Raw genomic sequence first — 19577 nt, 5'->3', positions numbered from 1 at the left:
TATTGAAGCCAAAGGATGGTAGTTCTATTAAAAAATGAGGCTGATGAAGCTGATTGAATTGCCCATGCCGAGGCCTGATGGTTCTTTTTAAACAGAAATTCTAACTTTTTGTCTTCTGGCCTTAGACCTTCAGAAGTATCCCCAGTTACGTATGAAGAAGAAGAGGAAAGGGCCGCTACAGGACTGTCTACAGGTGGAACTTGCAAGAGTTGAGCAAACTTTGGAGCAACAGCATAATATTTCTTATCTGAACCATGTGCAGATGCCATGGTTGCAGGCCCAGCCCACTGTTTCTTTACCACGTCTATGAACAGTTGTGGAGTTGGTACATAACAAAGTTCAGGGGGGGGGCTCAGAAAAAGGTCCCTGTAGTCCACCCTTTTGAGCCTCCTGCATCTCTTGAAAGTATTCATCTTCCTTTAAGGCGGCTGTTAAGCGAGCCTTATGCAATAAAGACTTGAATTTATTGGGGGGAAATAATCCTGTAAAGGCAGGTTGATCTTGGATTATTCCCTCATCATCTGATAGGTCAGAATGTCTCTCTTCCTCAAACACAAAGGCTTCACTAACTCTGGAGGCTGCAGGAGAATGAGAGCCAGTAAGACTGACTGCAGGAGAAATTCTAATACGGGCAGTTCGCTCTGAAATAGCAGAGCCAGAGTGGTGACCATGAATATTGGCTGCCATTCTAGAAGCAATGGCCTGTTCAATCAGAATTCTCAATCCTTCTGGCACATTTTTTAAAGGATCTTCGGGGGTTAGCACAGGCATAGAGGATTCACCTGTTGAAGCAGCTGCAGCTGCATGGCCACCAAATACAGGAGTTGCAGGGGTCATTAATTGACTTGCAAAGGGGTTTTGCAAATTGCTTTGGTCTTGTTGAAGAACATTACCCTCTCCCTCCGAAGACCAGGCCTGGCTAACAGTTGAAATGGGAGGAGGGGGGGTAGATGGGGGGGGGTCCCCTTACCAGGCTCTGTTGCAGGCACCTCACTAACTTGCTTTTCTAGAGATTTATGCCTCTTTGTTAAATCCTTCTCCTCAGGCTTAGAAAGGTGCTTACGTTTGGAAGTTGATTTGTTCCCAGTGTACATAGTATTTTCCTCCCCATGGGAAGAGCAATCCGCCATCTTTAGTATACTCACTGCGACCACGATGTCGACTGGAGAAATAGCTTTTGGTTTCAGTTTCGCCACGTGGTTGAAATTTGAGATGGCAACGACTCTGGCGTTAAGCACGATGGCTGCCAGGTCACACTTGAGCAGGAGGAAACTCTGCTCTGGAGGTATCTGTCTAGGCAAGCCTAGAAACGGACCTCCTCAGCGCCCCCACAGCCACGATGAGAAAAAAATAAAAAATACTGGCTAGAAATGCCACAGGGGGAGGCAAGAAGAAGCTTGCTGCCCCCCCCCAAACTTGCAGACTCGTTGGTGGCAAAGCGGCAAAAAATTTCCTTTTAAAATTGCCGCGGCACTTCAATTAACCGCTCTACAGCTGATCAGCGGTTTTGGGATCGCTGTAGCGTGGGCGGCGGCCCGATTTGGCAATTTCCCTTAAAATTAGGGAATCGCTATTATTGTTGGTGGTATTGTGGTCTAGGGCCCCTTAAACAATCGTTGGTGGGATAGATCAAAAAAAATCCCCCCCAAAAAAGACAGGAAAAAGAAAAAGGAAAAAAGTTCCCTTTTAAAATGGGGCTTTCAAAATGGCCGCCGCCAGGAGCGAAGCAAAGCCTGCAGCTTAGGACGCTCTAGCAAGGCAAAACCGGCAGGCTACAATAGAAGGGGGGAAAAAAATTTAAAGGGGAAGTAACAATTTTAAACTAGAGAAATAAAAAGGTGGTCAAAAAGACTTACAATTCTGTGATATTGAACAGACCTGGGCTGTATAGCCAGATCTGTAGGAGATGTTTCTCTCAGGCCGACTGAGTCTAAACTGAGCATGAAAGGGGCGGAGCAAGGGGAGTGGTCAAAAATTATGACTCAGCCAGCATCAGATCCGACTGATACAACCCTCATCTGGACAATGTCACACCCTCATCAAGGAAATTTATATAGTTTTCAATACTTAATCTAAGACTCCATGATAATAAATAAGCAAGAACATTTTGCCAAGACATACTGAAATATTCTTCAAAATGCCTTCATCTGGTACAATACAAATTAACTGAAAAGTGCTGAATGGGTTCCTAATAAATCTGCTGGGATTCCTATTTATGTTTCTTGCAATAGAAATCAAGAGGTTTGAATAAAGAGGTAACATACAGGCAAATGAAAATTAAAAATGGATATAAATAGTCCTTGAGTTATGATCATTTGTTCAGTGGTACTTGTGCCTGGTTCCCAAAGTTATGGCCACTGCAGTACCCCCATGGTCACAAGATCAACATTTGGGGATTTGCAGCCTATCAGCACTTACAACTATAGGGCTGCTTCTACTCCCCTATTCACCTTTGCCCCTTTGGCCGCCCTATATAGCGGCACTCCTCAGTGGCACTATTGGCTGAACAACACTAAAAAATTACGGGGGTCTCTTCTGAGCCTCTTACCCCACCCATTATCCAGCTGTGGACTATGTTTTCTCTTATCCGATTATTCCTAAGAAGCATCTCTGGAACCAGTTTCCCAAAGTCATTCCCCCAATACCAGTATACCACATTCTAAATTTTCTGGTAAGGGAGAACATTGTTGAAATTCATAATTGAATAACTGTCCCTAAATTGTAAATAAGTACTTTTTCCAATTCTGTAGATACACATTTAATTCCACAAAACCCCAGTAAACTTACCATTGAAAAGACCAGTGGTTTTGAACAGATTCTGATTAAACCCTGATGCACTGAAATTGAAGACAGTTTGTTTTTATTTAGTATTTCAATAAGCTGGCCTCAAAATACTAGCAATAGCACTTAGACTTATATACCACTTTACAGCCCTCTCTAAGTGGTTTACAGTCAACATATTGCCGCCAACAATCTGGGCCCTCATTTTATTGACCTCGGAAGGATGGAAGTCAATCTTGAGCCTGGTGAGCTTTGAACTGCCAAATTGCAGTCAGCTGGCAGTCAGCCGAAGTTGCCTGCAGTACTGCACTCTAACCACTGGACCACTACGGCTCATACCGCTCATGTCCTAATGCAACAAAAATTCTATGTTCCCATTACAAAGGGGAGATGGGTATTGCAACGATCAATCTGCTGTACTTCTCTGAGGCCTAAATATGAACCCAATTTTATGACAGACTTTTGCAACAGGTAATCTTTGACTTACGACCACAATTGGGACCTGAATTTTGATGGCTAAGCAATGCGGTCATTAAGTAAATGCAAGCCAGTTGCCAAATGCCCAAATTGCAATCATGTGATCATGGGAGTGATGCAAGAATAGTAACTTCAAGAATGGAATGCAAGCCATTTTGTCAAGGCTATAGTAACTTTGGGCTGTTGTTAAACTAATGGTTATAAGTTGAAGACTACCTGTACTCACAATTAAGTTTTACAATGACAACTTTTCACTAGCCACTGAACTCAAAGAAAATGAAAACTTCTAAAAACTCTCTCCTTTTCACAGTGACAATGATGAAATCTTAAAATGGCATCTTAAAATGGTCCAGTTGTTAACTGAATAAGATTTACAGCATCCTTTATCATGTTAAACTAGCCATTACCATTACTTTTCTGTAATTTCTAAGTCTTTTTGCATGGCAACTTATGCAATGTATTTCACTGATTTGTCTAGACTATCAAACTTAATTATTTGTTCAATTCAGTAATCAACTGCTAATTTCTGACTGTATCAATCATCCTATTTATAGACAGTAAGTCTTCCCCCTTCTTATTTCCAGATCATAAGAAAATAAAAGGTTAAAAAGGTGATTTTTGACCCAGTATCTTGCTGGTAATAAATCTTTTGTCTTCTTCCCATCCGGAATCTAGTCTAAGCAAAACTAAACTAAGATGGAAACATGGAACCTCTTACCTTCTAGCACTTAAAAACAGGAAAAATACCTGACTCAAAAGAAAACTATAACAAACTAGCATTAGAAACTGGAATTGGTACAAAACTCTAAGCCAAGATTTTAAAATCACAGTTTGCTGTGTAGAGTTCATATATAATGCTTAAGTTTACTCAATGGGTTCATACATTTTGTTAAGCCTAATTCGAACTTCATTATGGTATAAGAAGCCTTTTTGTTACAGGAATGAGGAAAAGAAAAAATTAGTGAAAATTAATAGTATTTAAGTCATGACTGTCAGGGAGGAATTTAAAAAATAAATTGAAAGTCAGCAATGTCCTCCAAAATGGTGGAGAGTATGATGGAGTTCGGGAAAACTGTTTCAGAAATCCAAATCCAAATTGAAGGGTTGTTGTATTAAAAGATGCAAATCTTTAATGTAACAATATATTCTAATTGCTGCAAAAGTTAAATAGCAATTATCAGGAAATGCCTAAGCTTACTATCACTACTGCTTCCTTAAATTTGTTATTCAAACCTAAATTCATACTGAAGTCAAAGGAACAATACACATTTGTTTGTACAGTATCGAATACTCACCGACAGTGCTCATAAAACTCCACAGCACTGGGCCTTTTGCTGCCAAAGCTAAAAATACTTTCACAATAGACTTACAACATCCTGTTTGCATCCTGGCACTATATTGTGGGAAGCTATCTATTTGAACTATCATAAGACGTTCAAGAACTGGAGTGTATATCTCAGGAATCTAGAAGAAGAACAAGAGGAGATATCAGAAAAAAGCAGTTGCCCGTTTTCTAAAATTTCTAAAATCTGTTGTTGTATTTTTCAATCCAAAGAAAAAATTATATTAGCATCTTCATCAGTGGAGGTCCATATATTTCCTGAACATACAAATAGCCTCACAAATCAGGTTTAAACTGCTTACTTACAGTGTCCAAGTGGACTATAACACTTGCAATGGATTGAAGAAAGCTTGGGAGCTGATACACATGGTCATCAATGGTTTCTGCCTCAATTAGATACATTTGCTTACAGCGCTGAAGGAGTTCCACATACATGAAGTCAACATCCTTTGGATTGATAACTTTACAAGGCTTTAAGTGGAGAAAATACAAAAACTATTATATAGGGTTAAGGTTAGGAATATGCAAAATCCATCAATTAGGGAATGGACAATTCTGGATTATTTTACTCCTTTTATGGACCATGTCAAAATTTCTTTAGAAATTACTAAGTCATTCATTAATGTATTTTGTCCAAAAGTCATTTAACATGATCTGACTTCTTTGAAATGTTCTATTCAATATTCAGTAGAAGTAATTTGATATAGAAAAGCCAGAGAGATGTACAAAATGCTCTCTAAGACAGTTTGTTTAAAACATCTTCTACCTATCTAATAGAAGTAGTCCTCGGCTTAAAACAGTTTGTTTAGTGACCATTTGAAGTTACCATTTTTCACCTACGTGAAATTATGTGATCATAATTCAGATGCTTGGCAACTGACTCATATTTTTGATAGTGTCCCAGGGTCATGGAATAATTTTTGTGACTTTCTGACAAGCAAAGTCAATGAGGAATACAGATTAACACAATAATTTACAACTGCAGCGATTCACCTAACATTGTAGAAAGAAAGGCAAAATTCACTTAACAAATGTTTCACTTAGCAGCAAAAATTCTGGGCTCAGTCGTGCTCTTAAGTTGAGGACTACCTGTATGGAGTTCTTCTCCAGCATTCTGATAATGCATTAAATATTTAGTAATATTTATGCACAAATTTGAAGATTGACACAAAACAATTTAAATGGGATATAACGTAATATCTAAAGAACACCACGTTTTCTGTCAACTTTCTGCATAATCAAAACCTTTAATATAATCTTAGATTTATAGTACATTCGTTTGAATTTCAACATCCAGTTGCATGAGTGGAATGAATTTCCAACTGCATAGGACTACAAGAATCAACAGCATCCTGAACTATTCAATAGTCTCCTAAAACCAGGATTTTTTTTTAATAGAAAAAATTGATTACCTATGACCAAATCAACATACAGATTCAAACTGGAGGTGGGTTTCAATTTTTTTTACTACCGGTTCTGTGGGTGTGGCTTGGTGGGCGTGGCATGGCTTGATGGGCATGGGAGGGGAAGGATACTGTAAAATCTCCATTCCCTCCCCAATCCAGGAGAAGGATACTGCAAAATCCCCATTTCCTCCCGATCAGCTGGGACTTGGGAGACAGAGGATAGATGGGGGCGGGGCCAGGCAGAATTTTTACTACCGGTTCTACAAACTACTCAAAATTTCCGCTACCGATTCTCCAGAATTGGTCAGAACCTGCTAAAACCCACCTCTGGTTCAAACACATATTATCAATAAAATTCTAAACAAACAATTTAAAATGAGAGTAGGGTAAAATACAATAGTTATAGTATAAAATGTACCAATTTAATACAAACATATGTAAAATAGAATAAAATGACAAAAAATCCTAAACCAGTTAAAAAAACTATAGTTTGGAACAGAAGGCATCTGTGTCTTCTACACAAAATAAAAAAAGCCTTCATGATTATCCATTTCTAATTTAATAGTTTTAACTATAAAAGAACATGTTCAAAATGTATTTACTAATTTTATTTTTGTATACAAAGAAAATTAAATTTAAAGAAAAGGGGGAAATTTTTAGTTAGAAATCCCTTTCTATATTTGCAATGTTCCTAAAGTCTCTATTCACATCAAGCAGAATTTTACTTGTAGTACAGCATAGGATTTAACAAGATTTCTATATGGGATAAAGAAATATTTGGTTGGAATATTAAAGGTGGTGTTAAATTATTGAAAATGATTGTACTTGTCTTGCTGAAGATGGAAGTCATTTCTTTTTATGTTTTTCTTTCATTCTTCTTTTTAATATATTTTTCCCTTTTTGCCTCTCCCCTCCCCCTTTTTTTTTCTCTTTGTATTTTTAATATATTTCTTAGTATATATTGGGTTTTTTATCTTTGTATTTTTAAATGTTATTAAAACATTATAAACAATTAACAAAATTTCTACAGAACATGACTAGCCAAATATATAAAATAAAACCTTATTCCCATTCCCATATACTACTACAATGCTCTCTACATGGGGCTCCCCTTGAGGAGCACCCGGAGGCTCCAACTGGTCCAGAATGAGGCCGCGTGGGGGATTATGGGAGCGAGGGGGCGCTCCCATGTGACACCTCTCCTGCGTGAGCTGCATTGGCTTCCAGTGGTCTTCCGGGTGCGCTTCAAGGTGTTGGTCACCATCTTTAAAGCGCTCCATGGCATAGGACCTGGGTATTTGCGGGACCATCTTCTGTCGCCAATAGCCTCCCACCAACCAGTACACTCCCACAGAGAGGGACTCCTCAGGGTGCCATCAGCCAGGCAATGTCGGCTGGCGACCCCCAGGGGGAGGACCTTCTCTGTGGCAGCTCCTGCCCTCTGGAACGATTTGCCCCCGGAGATACGAAGGATATCTGATCTCCGGGTCTTTCGCCGTGCCCTAAAAACTTTTCTTTTCCATCAAGCAGGGCTGGCGTGAAACCCCCCCCCCTTTTTTTTAGCCTTTTAAATTGTCAATGGGTTTTAGTTTGAATGTTTTAAATTTTGGGCCAAAGTCATATAATTCTTTTAAAAATTTTAAATTTTGTATTGGTATGTGTTTTAGTTCTGGCTGTGCACTGCCCTGAGTCCACTAGGAGAAGGGCGGGATACAAATTGAAATAATAAATAAATAAATAAATAAATAAATAAATAAATAAATAAATAAATAAATAATTTGTAGCATTGCATTCCTTCAGAATACCTTCATATCATGAAGAAAACTACATACCGCTGCAAATAGTCCATAACCACGAATAGCAATGGACAGTTCTTTGTTGCTGGCATCCATATTTCTAATGATATCATAAAATTCTTCCATAAAGAAGTGTAACTTATCCCTATGTATTTCAACATCTTTGGCAATCATTGATGAAACCTTAAAATTATACGTAAAATTAGTAATTTTATCATTTGAATATTCAAATATTTTCCACAGTCTTACATTTATCTATTATTAACATTGCTAATTGTTTTCCAAAATTATGTAATAAAATGCTAACACATTTGAAGGAACAAGAAGCAGTGATCTATTGATATTAAAAGTAACATAATAAAACTTTTAGGAGGCCTACAATCCAACAGGCCATGAAAACAGATATCGTTTAAGAGATGAAAGGAAGATCTGCTTTTAAAAATGTGAATAAACTCTTCATGCCTTCATGAATCTCTGAGATCCTCACAACTCTGAATTCAGTCTAATATTAATGAACATAAAAGGGAAGAAAAGAGATAAAATATGGTTGCCCCTAGATAGATTTTAAATTTTTTTGAATTCGCTGATCTAAAGTTGTTCCATTCTTCTTTGAAAAATGTAAACCAGGCTAGAGCTAGTATGCATAACTCATTTCTTACTTACAACAAGAGGCAAACTTATATGTAGACTGTTTCACTATTCTAGGAATTCATACATTCTAGGAATTCTGCCAGATAACAGCTGTATTTTTTATACCTGTTTAAGAAATGAATCCAACGCAGAATGACCAGCTTTCTTGAGTTCTGCATTTTGATGGCCACACCATTTAGACATTGTTTGAAACAAGGAGACATAATTGTCTAAAAGACGAGTGCTGAACTGAATAGCATGCTTACTGAATAAATGTAGACCAGCTGTAAAGTAAACATTTTAATTTACATTGACCATTTTGTTTCAATTATTTCCAAAATATTTTTATAGTAGATTTTAAGAGTTTTGGATGATTACTTTTTTATAAAACTACTTTTGACAAAATTGTTGAATTGTTATTTATTTTGTTAGTTTTTAAATATTTCCTTGGGGAAAAAAACCCCATGTGATTTATCTATGTCTTTTCTAAATGGAAAGCACATGTCAACCTAATCTAAACTGTAATTATATTGGATGATAATGGGAGCTGAAATTAAAGTATATCTAAAGAACACAAGCACAATATGTTATCACAGAAACTATTTTGTCACCACAGAACTATTTCATAAGAAAATAAGAAATTCTTACCAAGAGGCACTGCATATCTTTTTAAATCAATCTGCAATTTCAAAGGGTTCAGAATAAGAATAATTTGTCAAATTGATATGTCAGAATCTTCATTTAAGAAGAAGTTAGAAGAGACACTCTATATACCTGTGGACTTATTGCCATCACTGCAAAATCAAAGATCTCTTTTGATGTTCGGGGATCTGTGGATAGAGGAACAATATAAACATAGTAATGACAAGAGTTGTGTGAATTTAATCCTTTTCTCACATGTCATAAAAGTCAGATATCAACAATTCTTTATTCCAACATATTGCTCTGATTCAACAAGGACTTCCTAACAAACTAAGCCAAACTAATCCACCATGTTTATTTAGCATACAGGTAAGGCCTTGGTTAACAAACAATAATTGGGATCAGAATTTCCGTTGCTAAGCAATATGGTCAGAAAGTGCAACATCATGTAACTGCATTCCTTAAGCAGCGGAAATCCTGGCATTCTCTTGCCACTGATAACCAAATCCTACCAATCATTAAGCAAGACCCACCCCAATCCAAGGCATTCCCATTTTGGTCCATTCTACTTTTGCTATTGTAGGAAACAGGAAATCTCCATATAGCTGCACCATAAAGCCTAGAAAATTATTAGAATGAACTGTAGAGAACAATTGGAAGTTTCAATTTTTATCAATTTGTTCTACTCGACTCTCGCATATCCTAATTTTATAAAACCTTCAGAGAAGAAATCCAAACACTATGAAATATCTGCTAATCTGCTTTAAGATCCTAACAGAACTAATTACTTGGAAAGGGCACTAAAAACATTTTAACAATCTAAAAATAGTTCTAGAAAAAGGAGAAAAGCAAAGTATCCACTTACAACAGGTTAAATAAAGGGAATTAATGCTATTCCAATAAAACAGATTACCAAGATCAAAGAAGTCACAAAATCACCTTTTGACGATTCTAAATATTTATAGGCTCCTTTTATATATGAATTAATCTAGGAAAGTATCCATAAGCTTGTTTTATACCAAATGCTTCTCAAATTGATAAATCAGTTTTAGTATCATACAAAGCAAGAAAGTAATTCATAGAAAGTTTCCACAGTTTATAAGCAGTCAGCAAGGCTTTTCATTTTAAATATGTGTGCAAATTGTTCAACATTGAGATTTTTTTTTTACCACAAATTTGGCCATTTTCACTTTAATGAAAGTGGTCTGATCTTGAAGCAAATTATTCCAAACAGTGAAATGAGATTTAAATTGGATGGCTTGAGGCATGAACTTTCCAACCTTGACAATGTTTCCGTGTCTCCATCCTTAAGAGATTTAGCCTTTTTGGTAAAACACAACTTTATACAGGAAAAAAACTGTATGCTTTTTTGTTATTGGGTTATTTTAGTAAAATAAAGATTATACCTTCATCCATGGATTTGGTAAAATTATACATAAGTGCAGTCAGTCCTTTCAGACACCCTGCTACAATAGGGAATTTAGGTTGCCTTGTTGCAGAGGTCATCTGAAAATGAGAAAATAAATGATTGCATTAAAAAAATTTGAAATAACAATAATAATAATAAACGTCAACATTTTAGTAATGCATTTATTGTCAGATTATGGAACAAATGTGGTACTTCTGATGTATATCGGGGTACCAAAGAATCGTTTCATCACTGTTATTGCAGATAGGATGAATAATCCAGAAAATGTTGACACATAAGTAATCAATAAATCATACAGGGTTGTGATAGCACTAACCAAGTTCTTATCAACTGTCTTTAAAGTTATTTGGCAATTCTGTCAAATTGGCACCATTTATATATACCTTAAATAAACAGACTTCTATTACAAATGAATAACTGATGCTAAAAGATAGGTTTGTAAAATCTGACTTTCCTAGAAGCGAGCTAATTTCTACAGCAATAAGAGTTATATTCATCATTCTGATATACTGCATATATAGATCAGTTGTTTTATTTTACGGTTCTATAAAGTTTAGAATGCATAGTTTTAATTACATGTGTAAGAATACTATATAAGCAACAGAAAAATGTACATAAATATAAATTATAAGTTGTAAGTAAATAAAGGATAAACTTTACCTGATTCCCAGGAGCTTACATATAATTTCTAATACATTTACAAAAAATATTTAGCATCCTTTTCACCTATTTCTATTTTAATACCAGTTATGCAAATTATTTTTGCCCTTCATTATATAGAAAAATTTAATCCAATTCAATATACAGATTTCCAAATTCTCATTAAATATTTTTAAAAATATTAAATGTGTTTATAAACATTTATCTCACTAACTCAAGTTGCATTAATTTTAAGTCTCACTTCTGCCAATTCCTGTTCATTTATATTTCAAAATTTATATATATATATATATATATATATATATATATATATATATATATATATATATATATAAAAAGCACACATTGGAAAAATATCTATTCAATTTGATACAATAAACTGGAATAGCCCATTAAAACCTGTATCATAATACAAATAGCAATATATGAGGTATTAAGAGTCAGCATTATCAACACTTTTAAGAAAACAACCTCAACCTTCCATATCAAATGCAAAAACCTTTCTTACCTGTATTTTTAATTCTCGCAGATAAGCGCGGAATAGGTTTTCAGAATTGTCAATCATTTCACTAGGTTGAACTTCACCCAAGACTCCCAAGAGCTCATAAATCCTTTCCAACACTTAAAAAAAAATAGCATCTTAATCACTTGATTATATTTTCTGTCAATTACCCCAATTACTTTCCCTTATCATCAAATATAGGAGGATTTAATTCAGAGCAACATACAGATTTTCAAGTTCTTACTGGCATTTGCATACATTGTCCTGAGGGGTGCCAATCTCATTGTATATAACTGTGATGGCGAACCTATGCACACATGCCACAGGTGGCATGCAGAGCCCTCTCTGCAGGCATGCAAGCCATCGCTCCAGCCCAGCTTCATCACGCATGCGTGGGTGCCTCCCACCGGCCAGCTAGTTTTCAGGTCTCTGCCGTGCATGCGTGGGGTGCATGTGAGGGACATGCGTGTGCATGTGTGGGGTGGTGCAGACGGCCTTCCAGGCCCAAAAAGCGGTGCAGGAGGGCCTCACGCATGTGGGGGTGGAGTGGGGCGCATGCATGGGGAAGCACTCACATTGCATTTTGGGACTTTGGGCACGCGTGCATGAATTTGCACGTGCTTTGGCCACTCAGCACCAAAAAGGTTAATTATCACTGGTATATAAACTCAGCTACTTAATTATATAATTTCTACAACTGGGTTTTAATTTAATTTGCCAGACAAATTACAAATAAACTTGATAAAAGTGAAGAGTCTGCCACAAGATTGCTCAGGCTTTCAGCAATAACTTTTTAATGACTCAGAGAAGAAATAAAGCATGTGTAAAGATTATTTCTTCCCTAGTCAAGCCAGAAACCAGAAGAATACTCTTCTTCATCCATGTGCATTTTTTCTTTGGAAGAAAAAATTACAAGTTATTGTCAAGCCATGTTCCTTTAGGCTGGTCTCTTTTGCATCACCTGTGGAACAAATCTTGATGTCTGGCACATTTTTAAAAAGATGTTAAGTTGTGAATGAATTTTAAAAACAATTAACTAGGATTAAATTTGTACGAAATCAATGTTACATTGGTTACCATCATTCCTTGCTTTCAATACTACTTACACCTTATTAGAGACTTATTAGAAACTTTTTGTCAGGTTATACTGTATCTCAATCTGTTTATTATTTAGGACACTAATTTACAATACTTGCTAAATACCTTTTAATCTTAATTACTGACAGACAAGTTAAATATTACCTGTATCAGGCACTTTGCTTTTTATAGCAAGTTCTCCATAAAATTTGTTAAAGATTTTTCCGACGTTCATGTATGTCATTGCATTCGATGATTGTAACTTTTGAAGCAACTACAAAGATATTCAACATGCCAAGGATTAGAATGGTAAATAATTTTTTAAAGTACAGCAAAATATAAAACAATGCCATCAATTTTACCTTGATCAGTAGCTCTAGAGCTGGGATTCCACATCTTGCTGATCTGTCTTTTGTATAAGCAATAATACATATTCGCTAATTTTTAAAAGACAAAAATGATAATATATTATTATATAGTAACAATACAACCAAAATCCTCTAACTTTTAAATATGGAATTGGTGAGGCAGTGTTTCTCAATCTTGGAAGCTTGAAGATGGGTGGACTTCAACTCCCAGAATCGCCCAGCCAGTGCTGCTGGGGGATTAGAACAATGTTAACAATATTACAATAGTACAATTTCTAGATTGAGGCAGAAGGTTACAATCACAGTTGATTGTTCAGACTCAGAAGGACAAGCATGTTACAGACTTTATATTAAAAGGGTGCATTCTGAAGATAAATTATGAAATTAAGATGAAGTACAAATCATGTTTCCTGTTTTCCCAACCGACCTCCATCCAAAATACAATTTTCACATCTAATCTGTTTGGAAGATGTAACATTTTTCATTTGAGACACTTTAAATATTTCTCATGAAGTATAGGTAAGTATTATCTCGTGTTTGAGAGTTTCAATTGAACAAATAATTCAAAAATTTCATGGAAGTAATTAGCTTTTAAAATTACTAATATTTTAATCCTAACATTAATTCTACTTTGCTCAGCAAAATTATCTAGTTTGACATTTAAAAAAAGTAAAATAATTTTCTTTAACCTACCTTTACATCTTGTGCATAAGGCTGAACTTTGGGGCCAATCTTTTCCACAAAGGTAAGAATAAATTTTAATGCTTCTTCTCTGCATTCTCTAAACTAAAAAAAAAAATAATCTTCATTAAGAATACATTCAGACAAAATAAGGCTTCATATCAGCCTTATGAAATGAACATATATATAAACACTGCCGTCTCAGATCACTTACTTAGTTGCTACACACAGCTTTTGAAGAAGCAATTCAAATCACCTCCAATGTTAACAAAATGTACCTAATTTGTCTAGAAATAATATTCAATAAAGTTAAACTATTTAAAAAGTTTCATCCCTAAATTTTTAACTTACATCTTCAACTTTCAGTGATTTATCAATAAATGATAGTAGTCCATTTTCATTAGAAAACACCAGTGAAATCTGCAAGGCTGAAGGGAAGAATAAATGCAGATTAATATTTCAATAAATTAAGCAAATACTCTATAGGTAATCCTTGATTTACAACCATTGGTTTAACAACCATTCAAAGTTACAATGGTACTGGAAAAAGTGACATTATCAGTCTTCTCATTTACAACCATTGCAGCTTCCCCATGGTCACTTGATGAAAACTGGGTGCTTGGCAACTACCATATATTTATGATGGTTGCAGTTACCTTCCCAAACTGTTTCCAACAAGCAAAGTCAGTGGGTGAAGTTGGATTCACTTAATTATGCATGATTCACTTAACAAGAGCAGTGATTTGCTTCACCGCGGCAAAGAAGCTTGTAAAATTAGGCACAACTTATTTAATAACCACCTTGCCTAGCAATGGAAATTCTGGTCCCAATTCTAGTCGGAAGTCAAGGACTACCTGCATTTCCAAATGAAGATTACAGAATATAATATTCTCCCTATGAATGTAACAAAGAATGGCACATTCAGGAAATGCATGTCATATTGGGAACAAGGATCACGCTCTTGATTCTCCACATCACAAACGCAGGGGAAATCTAAATGCAGTGTAAAAACTTAAGGCAAGTTATTTGCAAACCTTGCTTGGGTTTATACTTCACGCTAAACCAGGGGTGGGCAACTGTGGCCCTTTTACAACCTGTGGACTTCAACTGGCTCAGGAATTCTGGGAGTTGAAGTCCACAGGTTGTAAAAGGGCCACAGTTGCCCATCTCTGCGCTAAACTAAATAGTGGGGACTGTGCTACCACTGAAATGTATATAACTATTCATTTGCTGGAATTGGGTATGTCTAGTTTAATGAAAAGAAGAATTAGCAGTGACATGATAGGAGTGTTCCCAGGGCCGGATTTAGATGAAAAGAGGCCCTAGGCTATTCCACTTATGAGGCCCTTTCACCAGTGGTGGGATTCAATTTTTTTAACAACAGATTCTGTGGGTGTGGCTTAGTTGGGGGTGTGGCTTGGCAATCATGTGACTGGGTAGGCGTGGCTAGCTCATCATGTGACCGAGTGGGCGTGGCTATGTGCATAGGGACTACTCAGAGGGCTGAAAAAAGTCATTTCTGACTGGGCCTCGCACTTTTGACCGGTCCTCACACTTATGACCATCCTCACATTTATGCCCGTGCAGCTTTCTTAACAACCATGTCACTCATTTCACAACTGCTTCTCTTCACCATGGTGACAAGATAGGGCAAAAACGTAAAATGTGAGGACAGTTGTAAGTTCGAGGACTGGTCAAAAGTGCGAGGACCAGTCAAAAATAACTTTTTCAGCCCTCTGAGTAGTCCATATGCACAAAAGGACTACCAAGAGGGCTGAAAAAAGTGATTTCTGACAGGTCCTCGCACTTTTGACCGGTCTTCGCACTTTTGACTGGTCATCATTTATGCCCATGCAGCTTTCTTAACAACCATGTCACTCATTTCACAACTGCTTCTCTTCACCATGGTGACAAGATAGGGCAAAAACATAAAATGTGAGGACAGTCGTAAGTTCGAGGACTGGTCAAAAGTGCGAGCACCAGTAAAAAATAACTTTTTCAGCCCTCTGAGTAGTCCATATGCATAAAAGGATACAGCAATAGAGAGGGATGAAGGAAGGGAAGGGAAATTAGAGTAGGAGGGGAGGGTAAGAGAGGGAGGAAGAGAGGAGGAGAAGGAGAAAGGAAGAGGAAGTAGGGAGGAGAAGAAGAGGGGGAGGAAGAGAAAGTAAGAAGGAAAGAAAAGAGAGAGGTGGTAGGTTTGAGGAGAAAGATTGCTGTACAATAAAAAAAATGAAAGGGAAGAAAGCCAACCCCAAACAAATATAAAGATATTAAGATAAAGAATGAATTGTTAAACTTTAAAGAATAAAAGAGAACAAATATGAATAAATAATAATAATTAGAAACACACATACAAACATACAATGTATTTTCTTTGAACAGAGTATTTGGCCGGTTCACAAATTTAAGCAGTGTTTAGTCATTTCAATTAAATTTACAATTTCTATATTTCCTTTTTGCCATATTTATTCCTCATCTATTTTTGTAAAAAACCAATATTACCCTTCATCCTCATCTCTAATCTTAATCAAATTCAATTTTTCCCTTCTTATTCTATATTATAGCCCTTCCCATTGTCATCTATTTTTATATCCATCCTCACATTGGTTAATTATGTAATATTAGTTGTTTAATATAAATTCAACATTTTAATATAAATCAATTAGTTATATAACTACCTTTTTTGTATATTAATCAATATGAACATGAATATTCCAATTATTTCCATGCAATCCAATTTCTTACAAATCCATTAATTATATTTACCAATAATAATAAACCAAATAATTTCCCCCATATATTCCTCCAAACCACAACTTAACCATTTCTGCTTTCAGAAATATACAATTAATAGTATCTCAATTATTACAATTCCCTAGTTAAATAGAGCTTTTTTTTCTTTTGTGTTTTAAAATCTTTCCTTAAATTTCCCATTGTTTGTACCTACCTTTTTAGGTGAGGAAAAAGAAAAGAATTCTGCCTGCCTAATTTTCCAACCTTGCAGCAACAGCAAAGCAGTTTCACTTTCGTTTCGTTTCTCAGCATAGTTAGGGAGAAAAAAATCAACACTCTTTGCAAGGAAGCAGAAGAGCCCTGAGCAAAACAGCTGAGACAAATCAGCTGAGAGCCGGGAGGCCAATTAGCCTATGCTGAAGCTCTGTGCCAATAAAATTACAAAAAAAACACCGACCCCTTTGTTAAATTGCTGGCTCCCCCGCCCCTTGCCCACCACTATTTATTGGCAATAAATAGTGGTGCGGAGGGGCGGGGCAAGCCAGCAATTTAACAAAGGGTTCGGCTGCACCACTGGCTCTAGGGTGGCCCTTTGAAGCCCCGCGGCAAGAATTTGAAGTTTTTTTTCCCTCCAGCCATCAGAGGCAGCAATAGATGGGGAGTGGGCGGGGTAAGCGAACGGCCGCCGATCCAACAGAGCAGAGAGTGAGGGTGAGTGAAGGCGTGGAAGCTGCTTTCTCCAGCCTGCTCTCTTGCGTCCCGCAGCCCACGTGGATCCCAGGCAGCGGAACTCAGGCTAGGGAAGGGGTGGGCAATTGTGGCTCTTTTACAACCTGTGGCCTTCAACTCCCAGAATTCCTGAGACAGCCAAGCTGTCTCAGGAATTCTGGAAGTTGAAGTCCACAGGTTGTAAAAGAGCCACAATTGCCTACCCCTGGCTACGGTAGGCTGGGGCTGCGCGGGTGGGAGGCGAGGGGCGGGCGAGCCAGCAATTTAACAAAGAGTTCAGCCGAACCCCCTAGAACCCCCAGAATCCCACCACTGTGTAGGCCCCTCTTGATCTTGAGGCCCTAGGCTGAAGCCTAGTTAGCCTATAGGAAAATCCGGCCCTGAGTGTTCCGATATCTCAGGGGCTGCTACAAAGAAGAGGGAGTCAAGCTATTCTCCAAAGCACATGAAGGCAGGACAAGAAGCAACGGATGGACACTAATCAAGGATAGAAACAACCTAGAACTAAGGAGAAATTTCCTGACAGAACAATTAATCGGTGGAAGAACTTGCCTCCAAAAGTTGTGAATGCTCCAACACTGGATGTTTTTAAGAAAAGATTGGACAACCTTTTGTCTGAAATGATATAGGATTTCCTGCCTGAGCACGGGGTTGGACTAGAAGACCTCCAAGGTCCCTTCCAACTCCATTATTCTATATTCTATTCTACTAACTCTTCCCAGCTTTCCTATTAGGCATTGTGACTGGCCACTCATTTCATTCTCACAAATTTTTTCAGATTAGATCGAGAAACAGCAAGAGCTGAGAAGCACCTAGTTAAATCCATAGCTGGCTTCTTAGCTGGATCTTTCCAACCCGTGTCTAACATTCTCAGTGTTTCCCAATCACAGCAACTTTAAAGACTTCAACTTCCAGAATTCATTCCCCAGTTAGCATTCTGGGAATTGAAGTTTAAGGGTCTTAACAGTTGCTGAACCAAAAGAACACTTTTTTTTAAAAAAAAAACTCTTAGGTTACGCTACATCTCCCTGCTGTTGCTTCTTCAGAAACCAAATTGTTCCAGCAGCTTTCTCAAAACATACCCAAGATTACTTATTATACGGTAGTTTTGTTTATCACTTTTTTGAGAACCTAGCCCTGTAAAGCAGCTTAACGTAATTTAAATAAACCTCCATTTGTTAAAGAATACCCTCATAAAGTGTTGTAACATCTGCATGGGTAACAACAAGTCGATTTAAATTTGCCTTCACAACTCATTCCTCAGAAGGTTGCAACCAAGCCATTGTTTAATGCATTGTTTAAGCGTTTGCGAATGCAGAATTATCCCTACTTCCCAGGGTTGCGCGTTCACAGTCGTGGTCTGCAATTTTGTTTTCCGGTCCGTTTTTCACCTCATTAACTACCACTGAATCTGGAGTAAACAATCTGCTTCCAGAATGGATAACAACCGCTGCAACGTTCCGAAGAAGTAAGACTCGCTGAATAAGCAACGCATCGCTTGCATTTACACTCCAAAGCCCGAACTCTATTTGATCACCCCCAAAGTTTGCTTGCTTTTTTTTTTTTTTTTAGGGGTACCATTGCTGAGAACTCAGGTCACGGCTTGATCAATGGTTTTACACACCCAGGATGTCTTCTCCACTGCTAACGACACACGACTCCGTTAGAGAGCGGATTAAGCCGCAGCCGTGGAGCGCGGCGCTGCCGGGGTCTGAGCTCCGAAGGGTGTCGTGCAACTGCAAAAGGCAGCCCTGCAACCCACCGCCAGGCACTGCAAGGGAGGGCGCCATGCCGCCCACCGCCGCATCAGCAGCAGGAACCAGCTCGGGCTCAAAGAGGGAAGTGGAGAGGAGCGGACGAAACCAAGTCCACCTCCGGACGGAGGAGGAACAAGAGAGGAATAAACCAAGTCTATCAGGCGCTAGGGAACATGACGGGATTGGCTTTAGCAAGAGAGAGCTGCCTGCCTATTATTATTAGATTAAACCATTGCCGCCTGGAAACGGAGGGGACAATCTGGTCTAAGATTACGGCACAAGGAAGAACGACACTCTAATTCGCTTGGTCCTGTCGGGACATTGAATTAGCATACAACGTTAGACAACCCTCCTTCCTTGAAATTAATTGGATGTTCCTTATCTGAATAGCAGGGAGACTCTTTGAGGCGGGGCGGTACCAATTGAACATGGAGGAGGACTCAACATGGAAAAAAGTTATTTGGAAGCGTGCGCGGCCGTATGGTTCGGTCAGCAGCCCCTTCCACCAAGCCGACAAACGAAAATTTCGCCGTTTCATCCATTCCGCTCAAAGACGTCGCTTCA

General features: G+C 37.7%; 1 protein-coding gene across 1 annotated transcript in view; it reads right to left on the bottom strand.

The window, feature by feature from the left end:
* PRKDC (protein kinase, DNA-activated, catalytic subunit) overlaps nt 1-19046 on the bottom strand; it is a 93937-nt gene extending 74891 nt beyond the window's left edge. Inside the window, exons 1-14 of the mRNA XM_070940987.1 lie at nt 18881-19046; nt 14143-14219; nt 13804-13896; nt 13105-13179; nt 12908-13016; nt 11672-11784; nt 10481-10580; nt 9207-9262; nt 9081-9111; nt 8559-8716; nt 7839-7985; nt 4907-5071; nt 4554-4722; nt 2788-2837 (exon numbers count right to left, since the gene is read on the bottom strand). Coding sequence (XP_070797088.1) covers nt 2788-2837; nt 4554-4722; nt 4907-5071; nt 7839-7985; nt 8559-8716; nt 9081-9111; nt 9207-9262; nt 10481-10580; nt 11672-11784; nt 12908-13016; nt 13105-13179; nt 13804-13896; nt 14143-14219; nt 18881-19046 — 1509 coding nt within the window. The remainder of the gene's footprint in view (nt 1-2787; nt 2838-4553; nt 4723-4906; nt 5072-7838; nt 7986-8558; nt 8717-9080; nt 9112-9206; nt 9263-10480; nt 10581-11671; nt 11785-12907; nt 13017-13104; nt 13180-13803; nt 13897-14142; nt 14220-18880) is intronic.
* Between the last annotated feature and the right edge of the window lie 531 nt (nt 19047-19577).

The sequence above is a fragment of the Pituophis catenifer genome, unplaced genomic scaffold (genome assembly GCF_029215685.1).
Source record: "Pituophis catenifer annectens isolate HBS135680 unplaced genomic scaffold, rPitCat1.0.hap2 SCAF_3, whole genome shotgun sequence".
Classification (NCBI taxonomy): domain Eukaryota; kingdom Metazoa; phylum Chordata; class Lepidosauria; order Squamata; family Colubridae; genus Pituophis; species Pituophis catenifer.
Note: the sequence above shows the minus strand (reverse complement) of the source record. Positions and strands in the feature narration are given on the sequence as shown.